This window comes from Musca domestica, unplaced genomic scaffold (genome assembly GCF_030504385.1).
Source record: "Musca domestica strain aabys unplaced genomic scaffold, Musca_domestica.polishedcontigs.V.1.1 45, whole genome shotgun sequence".
NCBI lineage: Eukaryota > Metazoa > Arthropoda > Insecta > Diptera > Muscidae > Musca > Musca domestica.
The window spans coordinates 3885363-3913312 of record NW_026712335.1 but is presented as its reverse complement, the minus strand read 5'-3'; the positions used below and the strand labels follow the sequence as shown (position 1 = coordinate 3913312).

At 34.9% G+C, this 27950-nt stretch overlaps 1 protein-coding gene across 5 annotated transcripts in view; it reads left to right on the top strand.

Annotated features, from left to right (window-relative positions):
* Nucleotides 1-27950, top strand: part of LOC101892253 (protein alan shepard) — a 708170-nt gene that overhangs the window by 637573 nt on the left and 42647 nt on the right. For 2 of the 5 annotated variants that reach the window (XM_059127478.1, XM_059127479.1), the window contains 3 exons: nucleotides 9426-9673; nucleotides 14533-14591; nucleotides 19946-20070. In XM_059127478.1, the coding sequence (XP_058983461.1) occupies nucleotides 9426-9673; nucleotides 14533-14591; nucleotides 19946-20070 (432 nt within the window). The remainder of the gene's footprint in view (nucleotides 1-9425; nucleotides 9674-14532; nucleotides 14592-19945; nucleotides 20071-27950) is intronic. The other 3 variants (XM_059127477.1, XM_059127476.1, XM_059127475.1) reach the window with 3 other exon arrangements.

Genomic DNA, 27950 nt, shown 5'->3' with positions numbered 1-27950 from the left:
CCCTGTATTCGTTGTTATGTCTGACATTGAGTGAGGAGTTACAAACGGAATGTCAAAGCTAATATAGCTCCCATAGAATGGTGGAGGTTATAAAAATATCATGTCTGTAATACTGTTAGTGCTTGAGAACATATTCTTAACAAGTTCACGTTTATGGCATTGTTGGTCCATATTCTTTATTGCAATAACTCTAAAGCAGTGCCACGTTTTAAATATATTTAAAGTCGAATCGAATCCACAGCAATTTATATAGACTACAATATATGCCCTCTAAACCCCTAGACTTTGCGCTCCACATTGGAAAAATATACGGTTTCTAGTTGTTTTTATGTAACTTCTATTAATTTCTGTTCTGTACCCCAGTGCGTATGATTCATATTTACTCCAATAACGTATACGCATTGTGAACCAATTAAAATTTCTTAAACTTTACGTTATACCTTTGATATAATTGGAAAGCCTTAAAGAAAAGAGCAGAATTGTAGGACAACTATCTTTGCTTATACAATTTAAATTTTAGTCCCATGGACTATAACATTCTCACTCTAAAGTTTCTACTCTTAACTTATTTTCCTATCCTCTCTAATTGCGTACCTACTTGAGTATGAGTTATATTGGTCATGTTATTGTAATTAATATAACTCATACGCGTCTCGATACAATATTTATTAAATTGCGACATTTTCAATGTGCCACAACTTTAAAGCCTGTCGTGTAAAACTAATTTTTGCCTCCCAGCAAATTTCAACGATTCCACCACGCCATGGATTATTTTTGTAACTATCTGGAAAAATGTAATAAAGTATTTAATGGATTTCATATGTTGCTAATGCTACATGCTCATAACTCCAGGCTTTGTCAGCCATCCAACCAACCAACCAGCCAGCAGCTATTGCGCTCTATGACATATTAATCCATTTTAGAAATTCATTCATTGACATGCTGATATGAAAATTATGCGTCTGCCAAATAATTTCATGTCACAGTTTTTCTAATTTGTGCGAATCGACACACATGCACGCACGCACACTTGCACACACACACACACTGTCTCACCCATACTCTATTGCAGTAATATTTCACTTGGAATCATTTAATACATTTCCCAGTTCCAGTGGGCCACCAAAGTTATACGCAATTTCCAGACATTGAGTGTGAATGTGCCGCCGCAATGTGTGTGTATGTGTGTGTGTGCGTGGCATACATCAAAGCCAGCGAACGTCATTATCATCATCATCATCAGCATCGTCATCGTCATCATCTCCTTTGTCGCTGTCAACCAGTCTCTAAAATGTTCAACATTTTATATGTTTTGTAAATGAAATTAATGCATTCTCTATGTGCGGAATATTAATATGCTGCGTTTTACAACAACCGAGCATGCTTCCATAAATTGCTCGAAATGTATGTTGCCCATGTTGTTGTTGGTGCATATTTCTTGGAATTTTTCAGAAAAAAAAATTAAATTATTTAATTACATTTTCAGTTACACTAAAAGCATAATAAGAATGGCGGCGTTCTGCTGACATAATTGATGTTGTTACATTCACTGTGTGTGGTATATCTATGTCTGACATGATATGGGTGAATGGTGAATATTTCGAATTCGTACTATGATGGTCACATTAACCCAATTTTTGTGGTGATTCATTCACCAGATAAGTGATAAACAAATTTATTAATACTTAATTGCATTTCTCTCGTTAGGGAGTATAGCTAAATTTGATGATGAGATCCCAGGGTCGATCTGTGAGAAATGAATAATTAAATTAAAATAATTTAATTCCTAACTAATGTACCCGAAATCGTAGGGATTTTATCCATAAAATATCTTAATTTCAGGGCCTGAAATCATGAGTGTATAAAGAACATTATTCGACGATTGTCAGAAAAAAAGCGTGGTTTTATTTGGAATATTTGTCGAAGGCAATTAAGATGTATAATCGAGGATGTCTGCCCAACTATCTTTAGGGACTATGAGAGCTAAATTTATTAAGGCCGCCAGTTCTATAATTAAAATTGTGCATTATTTAATATTTTTATATTTTTTTTTTTATTATTGTACAATCCACCGTATATCGTATGGAGGGTATATTAAGTTCGTTATTCCGCTTGTAACTCATCAAAATATAATTTTAGACACAACAAAGAATATATTTTCTTGATCAGCGTAAAAGACGATTTAGCTCTGCCGTCCGTCTGTTGCAAGCACGCTAGAGTCAAAACGAATAAAGATAAGAACATAAATTTGTGCACAGATCAGTCTTTTGTCCGCAAGCAGGTCTAGTTCGAAAATGGGCTATATCAGCCCACGATATCGTATAGCCCCCATATAATGGTACCCCCCTATATTCGGTATTATGATGATGGTAGCCAAATTTTTCGATGAAAATCCACATAAAGAAATCCTTCTGAGTACTTTACCCCCTGCAAGGGTATTGTCTATATAGCCCCACAATATCGTATAACCCACATTCAACGGAACTCCCCCCCTTATTCGATATTTTGACGATTTTAGGGACATTTCACCGGAGTTCTTTGAAATTTCGCATTTAGAATTCGTAATGGGTACTACAGCCTGTGGCAAAGAATTGGGCATGCAGGCTCACGACTTCGTATAGCCTCCATATATTCTGTATTTTGACGATTTTAAAATTTCGTATTTAAAGTTCTACTACAGCCTATGCAGGTACTGGTTTTCGTATAACCCCGATATAACAGTACCTCCCTATATTTGGTATTTGATGATTTTAGCTACATTATTCACCGGATTTTTTCAAGTTTCGTATTTGAATATTTTAATGGCTTATGCCAAAATTTGCCTGTGCCCAAGTCCTCGACTTCGTATAGACCTCTAATATAACGGCTATATTCGGTATTTTTATGATTTTAATAGAATTCTTAAAGGAATTCATTTTTAGAAAATTTCTAAATCCGTTCTAAATGGTGGAGGGCTCTCAAAGATTGTCCCGGCCGAACTTACTGCTTTTTATTTTTTTTATTTATTTATTTTTATTTTTTATTTTATTTATTTATTTATTTTTATTTTATTTTATTTTTTTTTTTTTTGTAAGAGAAACAATAGCTTCTCATCGCTGCCATATTTTGAATATTTTAAGAATCGAGGGTTTTTCTAAGAAACGTTTTCTAGAGATTATCAAGACTATAATATTAGATATTTAGGATTTAATCGTATTTTTTCAAGAACCATATATTCCATTATCATGGAGGATTTAAAACTATTTATCGGTGACCATTGAGACCATTAACTACTTTATACTTTAGACCCATAGTTTCTTTTGATGATCTGCATAGAATCACATTCTGAGTCGATTTATGCAAGTCCGTCCGTCGTCTGTCCATGTATTTTTGTAAACAAAGTACAGTTCGTATTTATTGCCCCATCCAAATGAAATTTTGCACAACTCATTTGTTAGGACGAACCCTATTGAAATTGGAGATAATCGGTAAAAATATAGATATAGCTCCCATATATATCTTCGTCAGATTTGCCTTTTATTGTGCCCCCAAACGTGTGATATCAGCCCGAACAGTATGGAATTTTGGACATACAAACAAATTAGGCCTGAAAATAAGTATGCCAAATTTGATCAAATCGGTTCAGATATAGCTATAGCTCCCATATATATTGTTCATCCGATTTGTTATTTTTGTCCTCGGCAGCCGTAATATGCACTCTGTAACAACAATATTTGGGGAAATATAGCAAATACTGCTCAGAAATACATTTGCTAAATTTTATCGAGATCTGTTCAGATTTGGATATAGCTCCCAAATATAACTTCGTCCGATTTACCTTTTATTGTGCACCAAACGTCTAATATTTGTCCAAATGGGATGGAATTTGGTACATCCGACCGATTTCAGTCTAGAAGCAAATAAATCAAATTTGGTGAAAATCGGTTCAGATATAACTATAGCTCCCATATTCATGTTTCATCCGATTTGGGGTTTTAAAGCCCTCACATCCGTAATATACACCCCACCAGAATGATATTTTGTATCAGATATCTTATAGAGATCGAAAATTTCTTTGCCAAAATTTATTGAGATCGGCTCAGATTTGGATATAGCTCCCGTATATATCTTCAGAAGATTTCGGGTTGATTGTGCACCAAATGAGCAATATCTCTCAAAAAGTCCTAAATTTTGGTACATCCGACCGAGTTCAGTATAGAAACAAGTACATCAAATTTGGTGAAAATCGGTTCAGATATAACTATAGCTCCCATATACATGTTTCATCCGATTTCGGGTTTAAAGTCCCTCACATTCGTAATATGCACCCCACGAGAATGATATTTTGTATCAGATATCTTATAGAGATCGAACATTTCTTCTATATCCTTATTGCGATTTAGGGTTATTGTGCAAATAAATACCAGTTCAAATGGAGTCAATTTCGGACGTACGTTTCCATTTGGTGAAACTCGTCTCCGGTATATATATTTTTTTTAAGATTATCCCTCTCGAAGTGATGGCATGCACTCTATAGCAATGTTATTTAGTATAAAAGATAAAAATGTCTCCGTCAAATTTGTTTAAAAACAATTCAGAATTGGATATGCAACCATATATTAAATTCGTTCTCTACTAAATATGCGGAGCTTTACTAAATATGCTTAGTGGTGTAGGGTACCATATAGACGGCCTCGCCCGACTTTTTACTTTTTCTTACTTGTTAAGAATACATTTTCAAGGACAATTAAGATTATAAACGTTGAATATTTGAGAGTATAAGGACCAACTAAACCATAATCTTAAATTTTTAAGGAACATTTTTCCATAAACCACTATTCTATAATTTTGAATTTTCTAAGACTATATTTTTATGTGCAAACAAAGCTGTAATCATGGACTAACCTAGCGTAGATCAACGATTATACCGTCCTAGACAAATAAAGTTATAAGGTTTGCGGGTTCTCTTAAACTCCGGTTATGAGCACAGGCTGCCGCATCACCTCTAGAGTAGGTACAAGATGTTGACATGCGATCCAAATCCCAGGCGGACCAGCATACTTTTTCTACTGACTTTTCACTTTAGAAGTTTTCTGCGTATTGACGATCTACAAAAAGCTTTACGTCTAGGGAAGTCCTTCTGTCCGCAAAATGTCTCTAAAAGGACGAAATGTAGGTCCATTGAAGACCATTTTCTATAAAACTTCAATGGAAGACTCCAAAAAAAACCTTCTATGTTTAGGATTTCTTAAAATAGTTGTTTTATGTTTGAAATACTCAATTAATGTATTTTATGAAGGAAAACCCCTAAGGAAAATGTTATACATAAAGATTATTTAACGAAATACTTCAAAATATGATCTATATAGGCCACCCTACAAATGTCTTATATCTATATAAGGCATTTAAAAGACTTCCATCCAAAGAACAAACGATGATGGTGAAGTTGGACCTCTAACACGTTGTCTATCTATATAAGAACTTAAAGACTCCTACATATGATCCTATTTTTATAGAGGGCCTGGAAAAGGTATAATGCCTTCAAAATCCTCAAGGAGGTTTCTATACTAAAACCCTGAAGAATTTATTCTATCTATAGAAGACCTTAAGAAATTTTCAGTCTTTATATGGATTTTTTGATTAGAAGCCGATTGTTATAAAGTACGAGACGACAACTACAAATCTTAGATACCAGATAAATCTCTCCAAACCTGACGGAACTACTTGTGACCATCAGTGAAATATTAGTTTTTCTGATTTTTATTTTGATTTCAATTATTCTTGAAGCCACACACACACACCAACAATTATTATGCAAAATCTGCATTTGATAATTTGATACTTTAGGCAAGCATGCACCACTAAAGTAGAAAAAAACATTTGGCCTGCAAACTTGTAATGCAAACATGATATCACGTTCTGGGCTCCAGATGTTCAATGGATAAACGGCAATTGTGTGAAAGAGTGTGTGTTCCACAAAAAACGGCTAATATTTCTTCTTTCGTATTTGCCTGCATTCAAAGCTTGTTTTTTGGTTGGGTAGATACTTTGAAATTTGAGAGAATTTGGTTCGATTCCTTTTTCCGTTCCGTTCATTCGTTTGGTTTGTTCGCCCAAAAGCAAAATTTATAAATTATTGAGCACCTGTTATGCTACATGATTATCGCAATGGCAAAAACGGCAGCAACAACAAAAAAACAAGCTAAAGGGCTATTTGCCAAGCAAATATTCAAATATTAAAACTGTTGCAGTTTCGGTTGGTATTTTTATCGTTCAACAATGTGACCCGAGGGCTTAAATTGATTAATCGACGTAAAAAGAAAGTTGTTGTTGCTTTGTTTTAACAAATATCCCCATCAAATGTGTGTGTGTGTGGATTTGAATAATTGGTATCAACTTTTCTGGTATCAATTTCTTTAGAATGAAATTATGTTTCAGGTCTAGTAATGTTGACTTAGGATAAGATGAAAGTCGACTTCCGACTAAGCAAAAACTCATGTCTAAAATATAGACACCAAGAAATCTTAACCCAAAAATTTAAAATAAAATAGAATAGGGATACTCTGCGATATAAACTTTCAAACAACAACTTTCATAAACATCTGAATGTTTCCTTTTTTGCACAGTGTTACCCTCGCTGATTTAATATATCTACGAAGATTGACAAAAGTATATTTCATATAAATATTCTAGACATTTTTCCAAGCATGGGTGTAGAATAAGTTCTTTCGTGTATTGACGTATTCGCCTTAAAGGTCATAGGTTGAAGGTATAGTTTAGCCTGTAAACCGACTGATACTCCATATGTTATCATAACCTCAGATATATGGCTATAGAGGGTATATATCATTTGATACGGCCAAAACTTGATTCATCGAAATGACAGATTTATACACTAAGTCTCTTCGGACCAAATCCGTTTTAGGACATTTGGTGTCGATCTATGCATATCCGTTCGTTCATCTGTCTGCCTGGCTGTTACGTACGATATCTCTTGAAGGGAATATCCAACTTAGTCCAAACTTGGCATATCGTAGTATTATTACCCAACTTAAACCACATTCGGATATGGACAATATCGGTCCACTCATTCATAAAATATTTTAATGCACAGAAAGAGAGAGGATAATTCGATTTGGATCGAACTTTTCAAATCCTAGTACTTGCATCAGTGCTAGGTCAGATGCGAAAACGTACTATGTCGGTCCACTCCACCAAGTACCTACCACTACCAAATGATGTAAGAGTTCGGTTATCTTCAAATTACACACATCACAATATTTTTATTAACCCAAGGTCTGGTGCGAAGATGGAATATATCGGTGCCCTCCTTTTCTGGTACCTCCCTCACAAAAGGTCAACATTTTGAATAACAAACACGATTATAAAATCCGAAATAAGCATTCGGTTCTCTTCATATTTCACACATTCCATTATTTCTACAAACACAAGATCTACTATGAAGATGGGATATATCGGTCCACACCCACTGGTACCGCCCCACAAAGAGTAAAAAATTTGAATTATTATAACTCTTATAAAACGTGAAATAAGACTACGATTGTCTTCAAATTTCGCACAACTCAATATTGTTATCAACAGAAGATGAAGTGTGGATATAAAACGGTTCCATCCTTCAGGTACCTTAGCCACAACGGGTCAACATTTTGAATACTTATATATCTCAAAAAATGCAAAATAAGCACAAGATTCTCTTCAAATTTCACATATCCTAATATTTCTACTAACACAAGATCTGGTGTAAAGATAATAGATATCAACCCACCCCTTCTAATACCTACCCCACAAGGGGTCAACTTTTTGAATAATCGTCTCTCTTATAAAATGTGAAATAGGAGTCCTATGGTTTTCAAATTTCAGACATCCCAATTATTTTACCAACTAAAGATCTTGTATAAAGAACAGATAGATCGGACCACTCCTTCTGGTACCATCCCCACAACGGTTCAACATTTTTAATAACCATGTCGCTCATAAAAGGCGAAATAAACATCCGATTCTTTTCAAATGTGGAACATCCCAATATTTCCACCCACGCAAGATCTACTATGGAGATGGGATACATCCGCCTACTCCTTCTGGTACCTCCCCTGCAAAGGGTCAAAATTTTGAATAATAATGACTGCTATAAAATGTGAAATAAAATTCCGATTGTCTTCAAGTTTTGCACATCTCAATATTTTTATCAGCAAAAGATCTAGTATGGAGATGAAATATATCGGACCAATCCTTCAGGTACCTCCCCACAACGGTTCAAATTTTTAAATAACGATATTTGTCAGAAAATTCGATATAAGCACCATATTCTCTTCAAATTACATACATTCCAATATTTCTACTATTGCAAGATCTAATAGTTATCGACCCAGACCTTCTGGTACCTCCCCCACAAAGAGTCAACGTTTTGGATAATCGTCCCTCTTATAAAAAATGAAATAAGAGTCCCATGGTCTTCAAATTTTGCATATCCCAATTCTTTTACCAACAAAAGACCTGGTATCAAGAAGGGATAGAACGAACCACTCTTTCCGGTAACCTCCCCCTCCCCCCACAAAGGGGTATAATTATTTGAATAATTATAACTCCTATAAAATGTAAAATAAGAATCAGATTGTCTTTAAGTTTTCCACATCTCAATATTTTTACCAAGACAAAATCTGGTATAGATATAAAATATATCTGACAAATCCCCTTCTGGTACCTCCCCACAACCGGAAAATTTTTTAAGAATTTATATCTCTCAAAAAAATTCAAAATATGCACCCGGTTTTCTTCAAATTTCACACCTTCCAATATTTTTACTAACACAAGGTCTGGTAGATATCGGTAATAAATATCGACCCACCTCTTCTTGAACCTCCCCCACAAAGGGTCACAATTGTCAGTAGTTATATATCTCATAATTTGTGAAAGTTATTTCTCTCAACCAGGGATTCGATGTGAATAACGAATCTTTGGGCCATCTCCTTGTGGTACCTTATCACAAAAGTTCAACATTTTGATTTTTATTTCTTTCCCATAAATTTGGGAATAAATGTTCGATTTCCTCCAAATGTTGCACATTACAATATTTTTATCAGTTATAGATGAAGTGCAATTCTCCAGTCCTCTGTTACCTCACGCATATTTCAACGTTTTCCCAAAATTATCACATATCTCATAAAATGTGAAGAAGAATGTAGTCGATATAGTCTAAATCTGATACGTTGTCACATTTGTATCAAACTTAATTCAGATTCGAAATGGACCAATATTGGCCCACTTCTTCAGAGTCTCCCCAAAAAAGGGTCAACAGTTTGAATGATCATAACCCAAGGCTGGATGATTACATCTCTCGGCAAAACCTACTAATACTATTTAATTTTTAACAACAATTTTATTTGAAATTTATTTTCATTTTTTCTCTCTATTTTTTTCCATTGCAGTACGGTCAGCGGGTGCCCACAGCCACTTCACCAAGTAATACAAATTCAAGCAGCTCATCAAATACCGGATCCCAGAGCGGAACATTAAGTACTAGTCTAAGTAATACCAATACAAATACAACAACAATGGGTCCTAACAATGGTACAACACAAAATCACCAAGGCGAACAATTGTCCAAAACAAATTTATACATTCGAGGTTTACAACAAGGCACAACCGATAAAGATTTAGTTACTATGTGTGCACAGTAAGTATATATATTGTTTTTACCTTAGATATTATGAGAAAGGAAAATTGTGGTCAAAATGCAAAATGACGTAACTTAATTATGCCACCAGAAAATTTGCATACAAAACCATAACACTTAGGACCTCTACCTACAAGAAACCCAACAATTCTAAGAGCCATTATTATTACTCTCAGCACGTGCCACCCAAGAATGGTTAGAAAATGAGGTTCCTCGCTTCATTTCCAGCGCACAATGACCACCAAAATCTACGGATACCAATCCCTTGGACTATTGTGTCTGGAGTATTTTGGAAACGTTGGCATTAAAATTTTCTATCACCTCAAGCAAGCGCTTCGCCGGGAATAGGCCAAAATACCACAGGGAAACATTCGGACAGCGGGTGACGGTTTCATTGGCCGTTTGAAGGTCATAAATCGTGCCAAAGGTGACCAATTCGAACAAATCGAAATTTATTCTAAATTTGACCCTATTTCCGACATTTTTTGCTTTCATTCAATAAAATTTAAAAAAAAAAATGTAAACATTTTGGCGTTTGACTTTGCTGCAGTTTTTTTTTATCTCAACCTGAATATATTCTCTATATATCGAAACAAAAAATATTATTTAAGTCATTTTGCATATTGGCCATCATACCTTGTATCATTATTTATATCTATTTGTATATATTTTTGTTATTATTTACAATTTCTCTTCCTCCATCACTTGCAAACTCTATTGCCCATAGCCAGCAACGACTATTACTTTTCTCGTCTTTGTTTTCAATTTGCAATTATATTTTTCTGAGAATTGCACTAAAGTATTTTCTGTATTTTTTTTTCTCGATTTTTGCTCTTCGGAAACATTTCTCAGAAGAGTTTTGATTGTCAGCTTGTTCATGACCACAGTCAACGCTGACAAGAGTAGTTTATGAAACAGTTCGTAAATCTATGGGGGAAAATGATTGGGGGTTTTTCCAAAAAGAAAAAAACTTAAGTCGGTATTAAGTTTGTCACGATAATTTGTGGATTGTGGTTTGTGCTGTAAAATCACTGCAATAAAGACTGTCGAGAAAATTTAATTATTTAAACAGTCTTCGAGATTAAATTTAAAATGCTCTGTGTTGTTAACTGCAAGACATACAGGCATTTCTATTTAAAATGCTATGGTTTGAAAATAATTAATAAACTTTATTGTTATGAAATAATTAAGTCAAATCTCAAAGGCATTCTAAGGTCCAAACTAATGTTTATGGTCCGTTTATATGTATGCCTAAGATTGTCCACTATTTGAAGCTGGATCAAACAATACCTAAGATTGTATGAAAATCACTTTTAAGTATAAAACTAGAACTATAAAGGGCACCATTGAGTTCGTTAACGGGATTTTTTGGAATATTTTAGTTTTGATGGTAGGTTATGGTACGGTACTATTTTGTACAACATTTAAGTTTTTCTTAACTGTCTCTCGGCGAGACTTTCAAAACTTCGAACTTTAGGGATAGGAAAACTGGTCAATTATAACCTTGCATTATTTCGTAATTTTTGTTTATTATAAAAAAGTACTAAAATCAACAAAATGGTACGACAATTTTTTATAACCTAAAAATTTTAAAAATCTGCCGGAATCGCCACAGTATGGTAAAAAATTGACGGATAGAAGCTAGAATTTTTAAATGATGAAATTACGAAGAAGAAAGATAGAGCTTTGACATTCACTTTATTTCATTCACATTCATTTCATACATTTAGGTATTTTGGTGCATAGGTATCCATATATTTGGTATTTTGCAAGACTCCGCCACTATTTCCATAGTAATTCGAAATTTTGGGTTCTAGATGAGTCTATTTACTTCTCCCAAAAGTTTCGGTACAGCTCTCATATATCGATTCACTGTGTTTTGGAAGTTTCTGACCCAAATTCCTACCAAATCAGATGTATTTCAACCTTTCAATTTTAGGGATATTAATTTGATTCTCGACTTAAATTGTTCAATGTACGACCACTCTTGATATTACCTCACACAGCGGCTCCTCCGGATTTTGAAAAATTTAAGTTTTGAAATGTCCCTCTTCAATATTCTTCATTAAATTATTAAATGTCAACCATCAAGCGTTTGACCAAAAGCATCTTTTTTGTTCTTTTTCAAATAATTTATTATAGACTTCATTTGAACGGGATCCAACAAATCAAAATATTGCACAAAATTATTTGCCATAAAAATGTACTATGAGTCTCAGAATGTATAAAAATTTTACATAAATGCCAAGATTTCATAAATATTTAGGTTAAAGATCTACTTCATGTGAGCTATTAAAAATTCTCCTACATTTCGTCGTTTTTTTTTTTTTCGAATTGATGCAGGAAAATAAAATAAAACTTCAATTCAGACAGCCGAAAGAGTAAATTTTCCACATTAAATATCATTCTTAATCCATATATTATATTATATATTAAATGTGAGAGTTATTTGTCTAAGTTTTTGACTGTTCAGGTTTAAGGCTCCTAATATGATTTTCATACTTCATGTTTTTGGGAATGAGTCTAAAGAAGAAATACTTCATGTTTTTGGGAAAGAGTCTAAAGAACAAATATTCTAGATCAAATTTCGAAAATATCTTCTAAATCTTTTGAAGTTTACCGAGGAGGATATAAGTAAGCCCATTGCACAGTGGACAAACATCAAATTTTTCTGTCAATACTATTTATACGGCTCCATATGCAAGCTGTTGGTTTAGTGACCTTAATGTCAAATTTCAGCCCTATTCCTTTGCCCAATGCCAAATTGTATCAAATATAGTGCTATTTAGTACTTTTCGTACAATTATAGTACACCTTTCCGAAATCACCTCCATATGTCCACATTACACATGAACAGTGACCTAGTACCAAATTTCAGATTTCAAGCACTAACTTTTCACCCAATACCAAATTGTACCAAATATAGTACTATTTTGTACATTTAGTACAATTATAGTACACATTTACAAAACCACCTCAATATTTCAATTCCAAATAGCAACAGAGACTACCAAATTTGAGGATTCCACGCTATCCCTTCAACCAAGACTGATGAGGTCGACTCCTAACCTCATCACAAAGCGATGTAACTAACGAAAGAAAAAGAAAATGCCGCGAGTTGATCTTTCTCGTTCCGTGGCTGGAAGGGAACTCAATTTATTTACAACATATTCTTAACACTAAAGCTTACATCTAATACATTAACACATGCATTTTATTTACTAATGCACGCTGTGCATTAACGCACACAATACGTTGCGGGAGAAAACGAAACGTTCCTAATTTGTGATCGACTCTTATCTTCTATTTATGGCCGTGACATTTATTACATTATTTATTACCGACCATAAACCTAGCATTTGGAAAACACATGCATCTTAAGTGTTTTCTTTATTTAACTAATTTACATTCTTCGGAAAAGACAAATAAAAATGAGATAAGAATTTAAAGAAGAACATTCAACACACAAACTATTTTTACAACATGTACAGTTTCTACAAAACTAAACAAAGACCAAATTTAGTACTATTTTGTACTTTTGGTACAATTTTAATACACACTTCCAAAACCACCTCCGTATTCCAATTGCAGATACCAACAAAGACATCAGCATCAAGTTTGAGGATTCCAGCTCTATCCCTTCACCCTATTCCAAATTTAGTACCACTTAGTACTTTTCGTTCAAATATAGGACGGATTTCCAAACCATCTTCAATTCTCAAAAACATATGCTATCAATAATCTAAATATCAAATTTCAACATTCTATCTCTATCCCCTCACCAAGCTACACATGAACAGCGACCCTAATACAGCCCAATATTAAATTGTACTAAATAAAGTACTACTATTTAATACTTTTCGTGCACTTGTAGTACACGTTTCCAAAATCACCTCTTAATCACAAACCTACCACCAACAGGGACCCCAATACAAAATTCAATATTCCAGCTGCATCCGTTCACCCTAAACTAAGATGTTCCAAATTTAGTACTATTTAGTACAGTTCCCATCTTGATTCTCATACCAAATTTGAAATTTTTAGCACTATGCACATAATGCCAAACGGTGCCATTTTAGAACCTTTCGTAACGTTCAAGTTCGAATTTTTAAAACTCCTTTGGTACATCTTTCCTGCACTGCATCAGAGACTCTCATTCCAAATTTTAGAATCTCAGAACAAAATATTAATTTTTAAAAAATTTTAGTACTTTCCGTACCTTTTTAGTACGAATTTTGCAAAAACCAGTGTTATCGCACGCTTACGTTCAAAATTTCAAGATTCTAGCTTCAGCGTTTTCGTTTAGGCATTGATTCTTGGGTTTAAAGGGAAATGTAAGAAAATATCAAAAACCTACAAGACCGACCTCCTGCTCCATTTAAAGCTGAAAAGCTACGGACTGTTTGCAAAGCAAATTTATTTTGGGAAAAATGTGAACAGTTCTGGTGGTGAGTTTACTGATCGATGCTGAATTTAATACACAAAACTATGATTGAGTGCAAGGTGTGTTGAATATCACATGGGATGGGTTTCGGCTAGTCCTACGTTAACTAGTAATAGAATTGCAATACAGAACCAAATATAGTATAATTTAATAACAACATTCCGCTACGAGATGGGAAAGTCGAAACAAATAGTTTTTATAGGAAAAGTTGGGTGTAAAACTTATAACTCGATTTTACATAAATTTTTGGAGCAAAAAAAAAATATTTTTTATGTTTTTTATGCATTTTTTCTGAGTTTTCATTCGGTGATCTATTCTTATTGTCATAATCCAAAATAATATATATATTTTTTTCAATTGAATTACAATAATAATAATAATTAATTAATTTCCTCTCCTTCTTCTCTCTTTTCAGATATGGAACTATTATATCCACAAAGGCTATTTTAGATAAAACAACAAATAAATGTAAAGGTATTTTTTGCTTTTCACCATTTTCTCCATCAACTTTAGTTTGTGTTGTTTTGTTTCTGTTCTTTAATTATTGTTTGTTAGTTCTTCGTCTTCTTTGTTTTTGTTTTTAATTATTACATTTGTTGTATTTGTTGTAAATGTTTGTTAATAATATCTGTGTTTTTGTGTTGGTGTATCATCTTGGTATTACTGTGGGTGATTGAGCGAATAAATAAATAATTGAGTGTATGTGAGTGTCGGTGTGTTTGTGAGCAGCGAGTACAAGTAGTAGGTGGGTATATGTAATGTGTGTGTGTGTTTTCTCTTGTTCCTTGGTTGTTCTCATTTCATGCAATTATTGTTGTTGAGATGTTGTGTTCTTTCTTTTGCTGACACATCCCCCCACCCACGACAGCGTTAACAACAGAGGGCAACAACAATAACGGAAATGAGTAACAAAGTCAAATGTTAAGTTAATTATTTAATTCCTTTTTGTTATTGATGTTTGCGTTGTTGTTATTGTTGATTATTTTTTCGTTAGTGAGTGTAATTGTGTATGTATGTGTGTGTACATTTTTTGGTTATTTTTTGATGTTGTTTTTAGATCTCTCTGTGTGTGTGAAATCAATTTATTGTAGTTTTAGTTTAATTCAATTTCTCTTCTGTTCTCTCAAATATTTATTTTTGTGTTTGAATAATTGGGAACGTTTTTGTTTTCTTTATCCTAGTAAACTATATGTTTTTGTTTGTTTTATGTTTTCATTCAATTAACTTTCTTGTTTTATTATCGATTATGTTCCATCATAACTCATCTCATTGTAAAATCTGCACTTGTGTATTTATAGAACTAGTGCTTGAGTAGTTCCCTCACATTGTCGGAAAATATAAATTAATTGCATTTTTTTCTACGTAATTTTTATTAAACCATTTTTGTCCTCTTCATTTTGCAAGTCAATGTTTTTAATTAATTGTTAATAAATGTTTTAAAATAGGGGTTTTTATTATGAAGTGTGTAAATTGATTAACACCCATGACAATTGTACTGCAATATAATTGTTGTGTTTTTATTTAAATTTATTTAATGACATAGTGAAAATAATTAAATTAAATTCCAATGGTAGTTACATTTTGGAAGTCGGCAGTGATAAAAACTCTATGGAAATGGCCTAAAGAGATTTGGGACACACAAAAACAATCCGATTTTTTTCAATAATTTGTATACTATTCTTAAAATTTGAATCTTTGAAATTATCTTGTCACATTAAAGATTCTTGAAAGCTGCAACAACTGCAGAGAAGGTATTTTCGAGGACAAAAGTCAGCCTGAGACGACTATAGGTTACTCTGAGAATGTTACAAGCTTTTCATAGCAAATGTGCGGTTCATACTTAATGCACACTACGACCTAGGTGCTGTTTAAATTTTATATGACATATATGTATGTATGGATCTGTATCTGAATAACAATTGATCTTTGGTACCAACTGTCATTTTGTGGAAGGAACTTGATCCCATTATCCAAATCTTATCATACCCTTAGCCATATGACTACAGAGGGTATGTTTCATTTGATTCGGCCAAAACGTGGCTCATCGAAATAACGTTTTTAGGCCCTAGGTCTCTATGGACCAAATCCGTGTGGAGTCGATTTAGGAATGTCCTTCCGACCGTCTCTCTGCCTGCTGGCTTGTGCGCACGATAACTCTCGAATGGAGCATCCGATTTGATCCAAACTTGGTATATCGTAATATTATTGTCAAACTTAGATCGAGTTCGGAGATGAGCAATATCGGTCTACTGCTTCTGCTACCTCCCACACAAAATGTCAAAATTTTCAAAGAAAATAATAATACAACGTATAGAATACGAAATAATCATTAAATTCTATGCACACTTTGCAAATCCGAATATTTGTATCAGTTCTAGATCTGGTGCGAAAATTGACAATATCGGTCCACCCAAACATGTGTCTCCCATACAAATGGTCAAAAGTTGAAATAATTAAATCTTTTTTTTAACTTTACGAAATGAGCATCCGATTCTCTTCAAATCTCACACTTCACAATATTTCTATCAACAAATAATCTGGTGTGAAGGTGAAATATATCAGACCATTCCTTCCATTACCTCCCCCACAATGGGTCAAAATTTTAAATAAGTATGAAGCGTATAAACCGCCAAATAAGCATTCTATTATTTTCAAATTTGGCACATCCCAGTATTTCTGTTAACACAAGATCTGGTATTTATTCAACTCTGTTTGCCCGATCCCTCACCATAACCCAGATATATCCAAATCTGAACGATTTATCACAAATTTCATTGGCGACTAACACTAAATGACCTGGGTACATTTGTTTCTTAATGGGACAAGTACAGGGTGAGATAAAAACCAACCTTGATTTCCAAAATACTCCAGACATAATAGTCCAATGGATTGGTATCCGGACATTTTGGTGGCCATTGTGCGCTGGAAATGAAGCGAGGAACCTCATTTTGTAACAATTCTTGGGTGGCGCGTGCTAAGTGCGATGGTGTTGAGTCCTGTTGGAATGTCCAAGGTCTGCTGCCAAAATGTTTGCGTGCCCAAAGCTTTAATACACCCTCCAGAATATATTCGCTATAATATTCCGCATTTATTCTGATGCCACGGTCGATCAATACGAGCAGAGAGCGACAATCAGCTGTTATAGCGGTCCACACCATCACCATGGCCGGCGAATTCTGAACTCTTGTGGCCAACCAAAGGTGCACATTTTCAGCTGACCTCTTTCGCAAGTAAACACGATCATTTTATTTGTTTACAAACTGCTGGACAACGAATGTTTTCTCATCGGAGAAAATCAAATTCGGCAGTTCACCACTTTCGGCCAAGAGATGCAATTCTTTGGCTCTTTTGAGTCTATTTTCTTCCTGTTGCGGTGTAAGTTCTTTCACTTTTTGGAATTGGCAATGGCTTTACCCCGAGCTCATTTCTCAATATTTGCCGATTGGAATATTGCGATATGTTAAGCTTACGAGCCATATTTCGGCCACTGCGAAGCGGGTTTCTATCAAGACGCTTCTTTACTTTTCGAACCATTTCTGCTGATGTTGCTGTTTTCTTCCGTCCACTTCCTTGACGTCGGGCTACGCTACCAGTATCATGGTAACTACCAGTATCATGGCACGAGACACAAAAGATTGATCCACATTTATAAGCTGGAGTGCCCTAACGATAGCCACTTGTGGTTTTCCAGCCAAATATAAAGAAATCACACTATCACGCTTGAATTCCATTGCGAATAACTTTTTTTCTGGAAAATTCTCACCAAAATGCTTTTGTTCACTTGTTAACAACATAATGAGCTGTCACTGGAATAATTTTAACAGCTGTCGGACGAGTGGCTTAGAAATGACAGCAGTCTGAAGTTGGTTGCCGTGTTTTGATCTCACCCTGTATATCTTTATTCTATATGAGGTTTATTGTGCACCAAATGCTAATATCAGCCCATATCGACTGAATCTTAGAAATTACGGCTGAATTCATCCTGGAAACCAGTACTTCAAATTTGGTGTAAATCGGTTCAAATATAGCTTTAGCTCCCATATATATGTTTCATCCGATTTGGAGTCTAAAGTCCCTCACACGCGTAATGTGCATTCCACAACCATGATCTTTAGAACCAAATATCAGATATAACCTAGAAATACCACTGCCAAATTTTATCAATATCGGTTCAGATTTGGATATAGCTCCCATATACAGGGTGGCCCATATTCGACGGACCCATGACTCTTTGGGCCCATTCCAATCGACGAGGCTTGTCCGCAGGCAACATTCTTTGCGTCAATTGAATTTTGTACGGGAACAAATGCAAATCAATGCGAATAATCCGTTTTAAAGTGGACCGAGCCATGTCCAACTGCTGAGAACAGCGTTTTTGGCATGTTTTTGGGGACCTCTCAACACTGACTCGTACGGCAGCGATATTCTCGGCCGATCGCCTTGGTCGACTTTTATATGGCCTCTTCGGATTAGAAAGAGCCTTACCAGTCGAACATTTTTCGTATAAACGCTTAATGGTGTTCTTAGAAGGCGCACTTCTCACATTTTTTAATGTTTTAAAAGCACGTTGAGTTTTCACAATTGACTTCTTCTGTTGAATGTAAATTTCAACTATTTCGCGTGGTGTGTATTGGTTCATGGTAAAAATCTGCTTGGACTGACGCTTTAAACGCGGTATGTCATTAAGCGATGTGACATCTCTGTCAAAAGTTATGGCGTTGCCAGATGGGTCCGTCGAATATGGACAACCCTGTACATCTTCAACCGATTTCGGATTAATTGTGCCCCAAATGGCAAATATTAGTCCAAATGACCTGAATTGTGGTACATCAGACCTAATTCAGTCTAGAAGCAAGTACATTAAATTTGGTGAAAATCGGTTCAGATATTGCTATAGATCCCATATATATGTTTCATCCGATTTGATGTTTAAGTTCCTCACATTCGTAATATGCATTCGACAACAATGATATTTGGTACCAGATTTGTTATAGAGCTCAGAAATACATTTGCCAAATTTTATCGAGAGCGGATTTGGATATAGCTCCCATATATAATAATCAGCCCAAATCGGAAAAGGAAAAAATGTATTCATAAAAAACCGGAATTATCAAATTACAGTTAAATTTGTTAGAAGTGAAGGCCAAAGTATTCAAAATACCAAACGTCAGAACGTACTGTAAACTATCCAAAACACATTGTCCTACATTTAATATATTTTGCAACCCACTGAGAACCACAAACCAGGAAATTGACGGACTTGTCTAAATCGACATAAAATTTTATGATGATCATGAAAATATTCGTCTCCGACGAATATTTCAAGGTGTTGCCGGAATGACAAATTTAATATAACCCCCATTTCATGGTGGAAGTTTTGAAAAGTTTTCTTGAGAAAAAAAACTTATTTCCTTAACAAAATTAACCTTTTCCTAAAATAAACCGTTGTATTTGAGTTTCCCGAAGGCAATGCAATGTACTGAATGTATGTATGTACGTATATATGTAATGGTAAATAGATGTATAAAAAAAACTAATAATAGTAATTATTGTAGTCTGTAGCATGCTCGTAAATTATAGCTTTAACTGCATGGCGCGTGTAATTAAATTTGCTTTTGTTTAACTTTTTAGCCTTTTTGTTGTTGTTTTGGGCCTTGGTGTTGGTTGTTTTTTCTTCTCTGGATTTGTTTGATTATTTACCAATAATATTTTGACATTTTAATGAAATATAATTTCTCTGTTTTTTCTCTCTTTCTCTCTTTTCATTCTCTTCCGTTTTTGTTTTGTCTTCCCGTTAATGTGCGGCAACACAACAACACATATTCTAGGTTACGGTTTTGTGGACTTTGAGTGTCCTGCCTACGCTGAAGGAGCCGTCAAAGGACTACAGGCAAAGGGCGTTCAAGCTCAAATGGCCAAAGTGGGTGTTTGGGTACTACATAGGCCGGCCATTGTACGTTTGTTTGCATGCAAGTAATACTCACCCCCACCCTCACCTCTTGTTTTCTGTACTTTTTCTTTTTTGTTTTCGTTTACCTTTCTTTGTTTTTCTTTCTTACTTTACCTTATGGTTCATTTTGTTTTCTCCCTTCATTTTAATACCATTTTTTCTGAAACTTAACTTTATTTTAATTTCATAAACATTTTTCTTTTCGTTACTTTTTGAAACTCATATTGTTTACTAACTTGGTTTACTTTATCGAAGGATAAACTTTGATATTATTAAAATAATATTACTTACGGAAAATTCAACGAAAAACGAAATGATGTTCAGTGTCCTTGATTTTTAATAACATAAAAAATGTCCTTTTACAAGTGCAAGTACTTGACCAAGGTAAAAGATAAAATATTTTTAAAAGATAAAAATATTAAATTTATATTGAGTTAACAGGATAAAATTTCGGCAGATTTTAAATGATTTCATGTCTTTTTTTTATATTTTCCGACTACAAACCTTGGAGAATTCTTAAGGACATAAGTTATTTTTTATATCTCCATTGCAGAAAATATTTAATAGAGGCATTTTCTTTTATTAATAAATGACTATTGCAGTTTTTATCCGCTCATAGAGGAAGATCAATAGTTTATCTTCCGTTCCTGCAAATTCTCCTTTTTTTAATTCTCCTCCTACCGAAAAATGCAATAACTTCTACATGGCTAAATTTCCCCTAATTTAATTTTATATTTTTGTCTTTAGACTAAACCACCTGGCGTTCGTAGAAAAACATAATCTACCACTGCAAGCTTCAGTTTGTAATTTTCTACATGATTCCCATTCGAATGGCGAACATAAGCGTGTGTGTGTCGGTGTGTGCGTGGGTTGAATAATTCAATTACTCCTTCAGAATTTGAAAAAAAAAATTGTTTCTCAGTATTCTTTAGAGCAAATGGCGTTGCTTATAACACTATTTCTGGGTAATATTTTTTAACGCCGTATGATAACATATGGTGGTGTTTGTTCCGAAGGTTGTTTGTATTTAAAAACAAGTCGAAAAATCTTGGGAAATTTAAAAAGTCATAGTCTGAACGCTTTTGATAGGCGACCCTCACCAGGAATTCCCGAGAGAAGAGATTTTCTTCGGATAAGACAAGAAGTCTTCTACAGAGGTTCTTCTATATTGCTCTAGAGCTGTCGAAGGTCTTCTATCTAAAGAAGAGCTTTCGAAGGTCCTTAAAAGAGCTTCAGTTGGCCTTTTTTCTATAGAAGATCTTCAGAAGGTCTTCTATTCATAGAAGCGTTTCAGAAGGTCCTCTAGCTATGGAAGAGCTTCAGAAGGTATTTTATAGATTAAAAAAATATAGAAGGTCTCCTATCTATAGAAGAGGTAAAGAAGGGGTCCTATCTATAGAAGCTCTATAGAAGAGCTTCAGAAAGTTTTCTATCCATAGAAGAAAAAAAAGCTATAGAAGAGCTTCAGAAGGTCTTCTAGCTATAGATGAGCTTCAGAAGGTCTTCTAGCTATAGATGAGCTTCAAAAGGTCCTCTAGCTATAGAAGAGCTTCAGAAGGTCTCCTAGGTCTTCTAGCTATGGATGAGCTTCAGAAGGTCTTCTAGGTATAGATGAGCTTCAAAAGGTCCTCTACCTATAGATGAGCTTCAGAAGGTCTTCTAGCTGTAGATGTGCTTCAGAAGCTCTTCTAGCAATAGAAGAGCTTCAGAAGGTCTAGCTATAGAAGTCTTCTAGCAATAGAGTAGCTTCAGAAGGTCCTTTACCTATAGAAAAGCTTCAGCAGGTCTTCTATCTACAGAAGAGCTTCAGCAGGTCTTCTATCTATAGAAGAGCTTCAGAAGGTCTTCTAGCCATAGAAGAGCTTCAGAAGGTCTTCTAGCCATAGAAGAGCTTCAGAAGGTCTTCTAGCCATAGAAGAGCTTCAGAAGGTCTTCTAGCCATAGAAGAGCTTCAGAAGGTCTTCTAGCCATAGAAGAGCTTCAGAAGGTCTTCTAGCCATAGAAGAGCTTCAGAAGGTCTTCTAGCCATAGAAGAGCTTCAGAAGGTCTTCTAGCCATAGAAGAGCTTCAGAAGGTCTTCTAGCCATAGAAGAGCTTCAGAAGGTCTTCTAGCCATAGAAGAGCTTCAGAAGGTCTTCTAGCTATAGAAGAGCTTCAGAAGGTCTTCTAGCTATAGAAGAGCTTCAGAAGGTCTTCTAGCTATAGAAGAGCTTCAGAAAGTCTTCTAGCTATAGAAGAGCTTCAGAAGGTCTTCTAGCTATAGAAGTCTTCTAGCAATAGAGTAGCTTCAGAAGGTCCTCTACCTGTAGAAGAGCTTCAGCAGGTCTTCTATCTACAGAAGAGCTTCAGCAGGTCTTCTATCTATAGAAGAGCTTCAGCAGGTCTTCTATCTATAGAAGAGCTTCAGCAGGTCTTCTATCTATAGAAGAGCTTCAGCAGGTCTTCTACCTATAGAAGAGCTTCAGCAGGTCTTCTATCTATAGAAGAGCTTCAAGCTATAGAAGAGCTTCAGAAGGTCTTCTAGCTATAGAAGGGCTTCAGAAGGTCTTCTAGCTATAGAAGAGCTTCAAAAGGTCTTCTAGCCATAGAAGAGCTTCAGAAAGTCTTCTAGCCATAGAAGAGCTTCAGAAGGTATTCTAGCTATAGAAGAGCTTCAGAAGATCTTCTAGCCATAGAAGAGCTTCAGAAGGTCTTCTAGCCATAGAAGAGCTTCAGAAGGTCTTCTAGCCATAGAAGAGCTTCAGAAGGTCTTCTAGCCATAGAAGAGCTTCAGAAGGTCTTCTAGCCATAGAAGAGCTTCAGAAGGTCTTCTAGCCATAGAAGAGCTTCAGAAGGTCTTCTAGCCATAGAAAAGCTTCAGAAGGTCTTCTAGCCATAGAAGAGCTTCAGAAGGTCTTCTAGCCATACAAGAGCTTCAGAAGGTATTCGAGCCATAGAAGAGCTTCAGAAGGCCTTCGAGCCATAGGATAGCTTCAGAAGGTCTTCGAGCCATGGAAGAGCTTCAGAAGATCTTCTAGCCATAGAAGAGCTTCAGAAGGTCTTCTCTCCATAGAAGAGCTTCAGAAGGTCTTCTCTCCATAGAAGAGCTTTAGAGCGTCTTCTAGCTATAAAAGAGCTTTAGAGCGTCGTCTAGCTATAGAAGAGCTCCAGAAGATCTTCTATCTATAGAAGAGCTTTAGAACGTCTTCTAGCTATAGAAGAGCTCCAGAAGATCTTCTATCTATAGAAGAGCTTCGGAAGATTTTATATCTATAAAAGAGCTTCGAAACAGCATGTTTTCTACAGATAGAAGACCTTCTACAGGTCTCAACAATTAACAGAACTTTAACAAGTCTTCTACAGATAGAAGACTCACAACAGGCCTTCTACAAATATAAGACTTGCAATAGGTTTGACGTAGATATAAGACCTTCAATAGATCTTGTACTGATATAAGATCTTCAACATGCCTTTTACAGATAAAGGACCTCCAACAGGTCTTTTACAGAAAAATACTCTTCAAAAAGTCTTCTACAGATAAAATACCTTTAAGAGCTGTTCAACAGACAAAATACTTTCAACGGGTTTTTCAGGTAGACCTAAGAACCTGAAGCAGTTCTTCAACAGCTCAATTGCAGGTCTTATACAGATAAAAGACCTTCAACAGACCTACATATAGAAGACCTCCAACAAGTCCGAGACCTTCAATAATTCTCTAGAGATAAAAGATCTGTTCATATTTCATCTTTTGAAGATCTTTCGAAAAGCTTCCTGTAGGTCTTCCATATATAAAGTGCATTTTGAAGGTTTTCCTTGTATATGAGAACGATTAAGTCCCCATATACCTTAAAAATATCAAGTTCTTCGTCTCAGGGCATAACATGTGCCATAGGTGGCTTCGTCCTTGACAGTTCAAATAGTTTGCAATGCATTTGTGTGAAGTTAATAAAATGTCATAATAGTGTGTTTTGTCTCCCCTCCCCCATTCCCTTTTATCTTTTTGCTACGACAAAAACTTTTCCTCTTAATAAAAGTACATTCTGCCCTTCTCCCCTCACACACATACACACTCGCTGTGCTCTTTAAATATTTACTCAATTTGCAATAAAGAAATACTTTTAAGATTCCCTGTTTTTTTCTTGTCTTGTCTTTCTTTTGCTAAAATCAAATTCCCTTAATGGGGTTGTAAAAATTCCTTGGCGTTGTAGAGACACTTTTGAGGATATCCTGCTAAACTTATGACATTTGCCATGTGGAAAATGGAGTAGATACGCTTTTACTTAACGATTACTTTATAATGGCATTATGAACTTGTTAACAATGGGTTAAACAACTAGCTGTTGCTTGGTCGTTCGCTCACCCCCTTGCTCGCTCTCAATGACATTTTGTGAATATTTTAAAGAAAGTCGTTGACCATAACACATTCTGTGTGCGCGGGGGGCGAGATTATGATGCCAACTTTGCGCCACACCTTTTTGTTCAATCTCGAAGAGGGTCCATTTTAATATCTGCCGAGATTATCAAGCGATAATGTATTTTGTCCCTATTATCCCAAGCCATACTTGGATTACAACAAAATGTTATGTTTTTGTTGTGTAGTTGAAAAAATACACCCACACACACGCACACGCCATTACATCTTAAGATCGGCTATGTCCATTGGTCCTAGTGCCAGTGGTCTCCATCCCCGTTGCTTGGTATGTGTCATGAACGCACAATACCATTATAATGATTATATTTCTATTATAAATAGTTTCGTTGTTTTTTGTTGTTCGTGTTGTTGGATTCGTACCATTCAATGCCCGGTGTGTTTTAGAGTTCCATTTCTTTTTTGCATTCTTGAGATGCTCTTCATGTTTCCACTATCCGCTTCTTGTACAGTTTTTAGATTTTGTCGTTGGTCTCTTTTTTTTGCCATGTCTTTTCCTTATTTCAAGTATAATTGAATTCCTTGGGTTTGAGGAAACAATGGAGTACTTTCACCACATCGAGTAAATGTAGATGTGTGTGTGTGTGTGTGTGTGTGCGTATATGTATACTCAAGTTCCTGTGCGTTCTTGTGATGGCAGTTTGCATTTTGAAAGGACATCAAGGACATTGAACATTTGAATTTAAATATCATTGAAGGTTTATTCTTCCTCCAGTGTCTTTTTTGCAATTATTTTCTTTTTTCATACGTATTATTTTTTAATTTGTAAAATATATTTCTTATAATTGACGTTGTTGGTATGACAAAAATGTGATAGAACACCGAACCTTCAAATAGAATAAATTTTAAATAGAAATACATTTAGGAATAAATTCGATTCCCTTTAGAGGAAAAAGATTTGACCTCGGATTTATATCCTGGGAAATTTTAAAAAAAGGTAAAAAAGCAGCTAAGTTCGGCCGAGTCTAACTTTTTTACCCCCTACCATTGAGAAGGAACTTGAGAAATTAAAAAAAAAATCTCCATCGAGAAATAACTCTTAAATGTATACCGTTATATGAGGACCTGCGTTGAAAAAGGTCGAAGTGCCCATAACGAACGTCAAATACGAAATTTGAAAAAATTCCAGTGAGGGCATTGTATGGGTGGTATGCGATATCGTATATAGATAGTTCTATTTTAGGGGGTAGATTATTCAGAGGGAACTCCTTATGTGTATTTTCAGACAATTCCATTGAAAATTGTGGCTGAAATCATCAAAATAACGAATATCAGGAGGTACCGTTATATGGGGGCCATGAGGCCATGAGAGGCGTGAGGAATTTTCAGTCATAGGTGGTAGTACCTATTAGAAACTTCATATATATACAGCCAGGGCTAAGTCGTCCTAGGGCTATCGACTTTACGCTGATCAAGAATATATACAAGGTGAGATAAAAAAAAACTGCAACAAAGTCAAACGCCATAATTGTTGGAGTTTTTTCGTAATTTTATTGAATTTAAGCAAAAATGTCGGAAATAGCATACAATTTTAGAATAAGTTTAGACTGGTCATCTTTGGCACAAATTATGCTCTTCAAACGGCCAATGAAACCGTCACGCGCTGCCCGAATGTTGCTCTGCGGTATTTTGGCCCATTCTCAGCGAAGCGCTTGCTCGATGTGATCGACACTTTTGTATTTTTTAATGCCAACCTTGCTTTCCAAAATACTCCAGACACAATAGTCCAACGGATTGGTATCTGGAGATTTAGGTGGCTATTATGCACTGGAAATAAAGCGAGGAACCTAATTTTGCAAACATTCTTGGGTGGCGCGTGCTGAGTGCGATGGTGTTGAGTGCTGTTGGAATGTCCAAGGTCTGTGGCGAAAATGTTTGCGTGCCCAAGGCTTTAATACACCCTCCAGAATATTTTCGAGATAATATTCAGCATTTATTCTGATGTCACGGTTGATTGATACGAGCAGAGGGCGACCATCGTCTGTTATGCCGGCCCACACCATCACCATGGCCGGCGCTTGAGTTCTGGTGGCCAATCGATAATGCACATTTTCAGCTGACCTCTTAGTAAACACGATCATTTTGTTTGTTTACAAACTGCAGGACAACGAATGTTTTCTCATCGGAGAAAACCAAACCAGGGGGTAAAGTACTCCTAAAGGATTCCTTGTGTAGAAGTTCTGATAATTCCATTGAAAAATGTGGCTAAAATCAGCAAAATACCGATTATTGGGGCGTACCGTTGTATAGGGGCTAGGGACCGACTTGACCTGCTTGCAGACAAAAAACTGATCTCAGCAAAATATTAGCTTCCTATCTTAATTCGTTTTGACTCTAGCGTGATTACAACAGACGGACGGACGGACAGGGCTAAATCGTCGTAGAATTTTACGCTGATCAAGAATATATTTATGTACTTTGTTAGGTCTAAAATAATTATTTCGATGAGTTACAAGCGGAATGACGAACTCAATACTATGTTTGGTGGAGGGATAAAAATCATATTTGACTGAGTTGTTTATTGTTAAATATGGTTTTCAATAAATTCTAGGAATATATATGTCAACATTAAAAAATTGATAATGCTCAAAACTTTTTAAATTGTTTTTTTTTTTTTCACTTAAGTATTAAGTTTGAGTGTGAAGACACTCTTCCATTTGGTTATAGCAAAGACCAGGTTGTATTGACCAACACTATAGCATTTTGTTCTACCAACTTCGAATAATTTTTCTTTTACTTTTTATTTTATTTAATTTAAATTTATTGTATTTTATATTTTCTTATTAAATTCCCCCTATTAATATATATAGAAAAATTTCCCACTTGAAAAAAAAATCGAACTCCTTTTGAAAATATATTTCCATATAATTGTAGTATGGTAGTAGGAACTTGTTTTTTTATATATATAATTTCCATTCACATTCATTCAAATAGTATAGAAATTCCATTTCAATAGAATTCATTCATTATATTTTTTTACCGTACATTGAATATTTTCTATTAATTTGTTTTACCAACTGAATAGATTCGTAAACAAAAAACCATTGCGGAATAGTCATTTGTATATTGAAAACTAGTAAATAGAAATATCTAAATTAAATATAGCAAAAACAACAACATATATTTATGAAGTATATTTAGTATTTGGGTGTAGTAGTACAATACAAAATCATATCTATTTATATTGTATATGTTGTAATAATTTAAATATATCTCATAATATTTTATATTGAAATCTTAGGATAAAAGTATTTATCAATAGATCCCATCTTGATTACCTTTTGCCGACAAAGAGAAAGATATATACATATACATACAAACATACTTAGTTATAAATACATTTACTTTGTAATTCCTAGAATTTAATATTTTGTAAAACATTTCAACATTACAAATTATTTTCATTTTATAAAAGATTACATAAATATGATTGCATACGGAAAATATGAGGGTGGTGTGAGAACTTGAAATGACA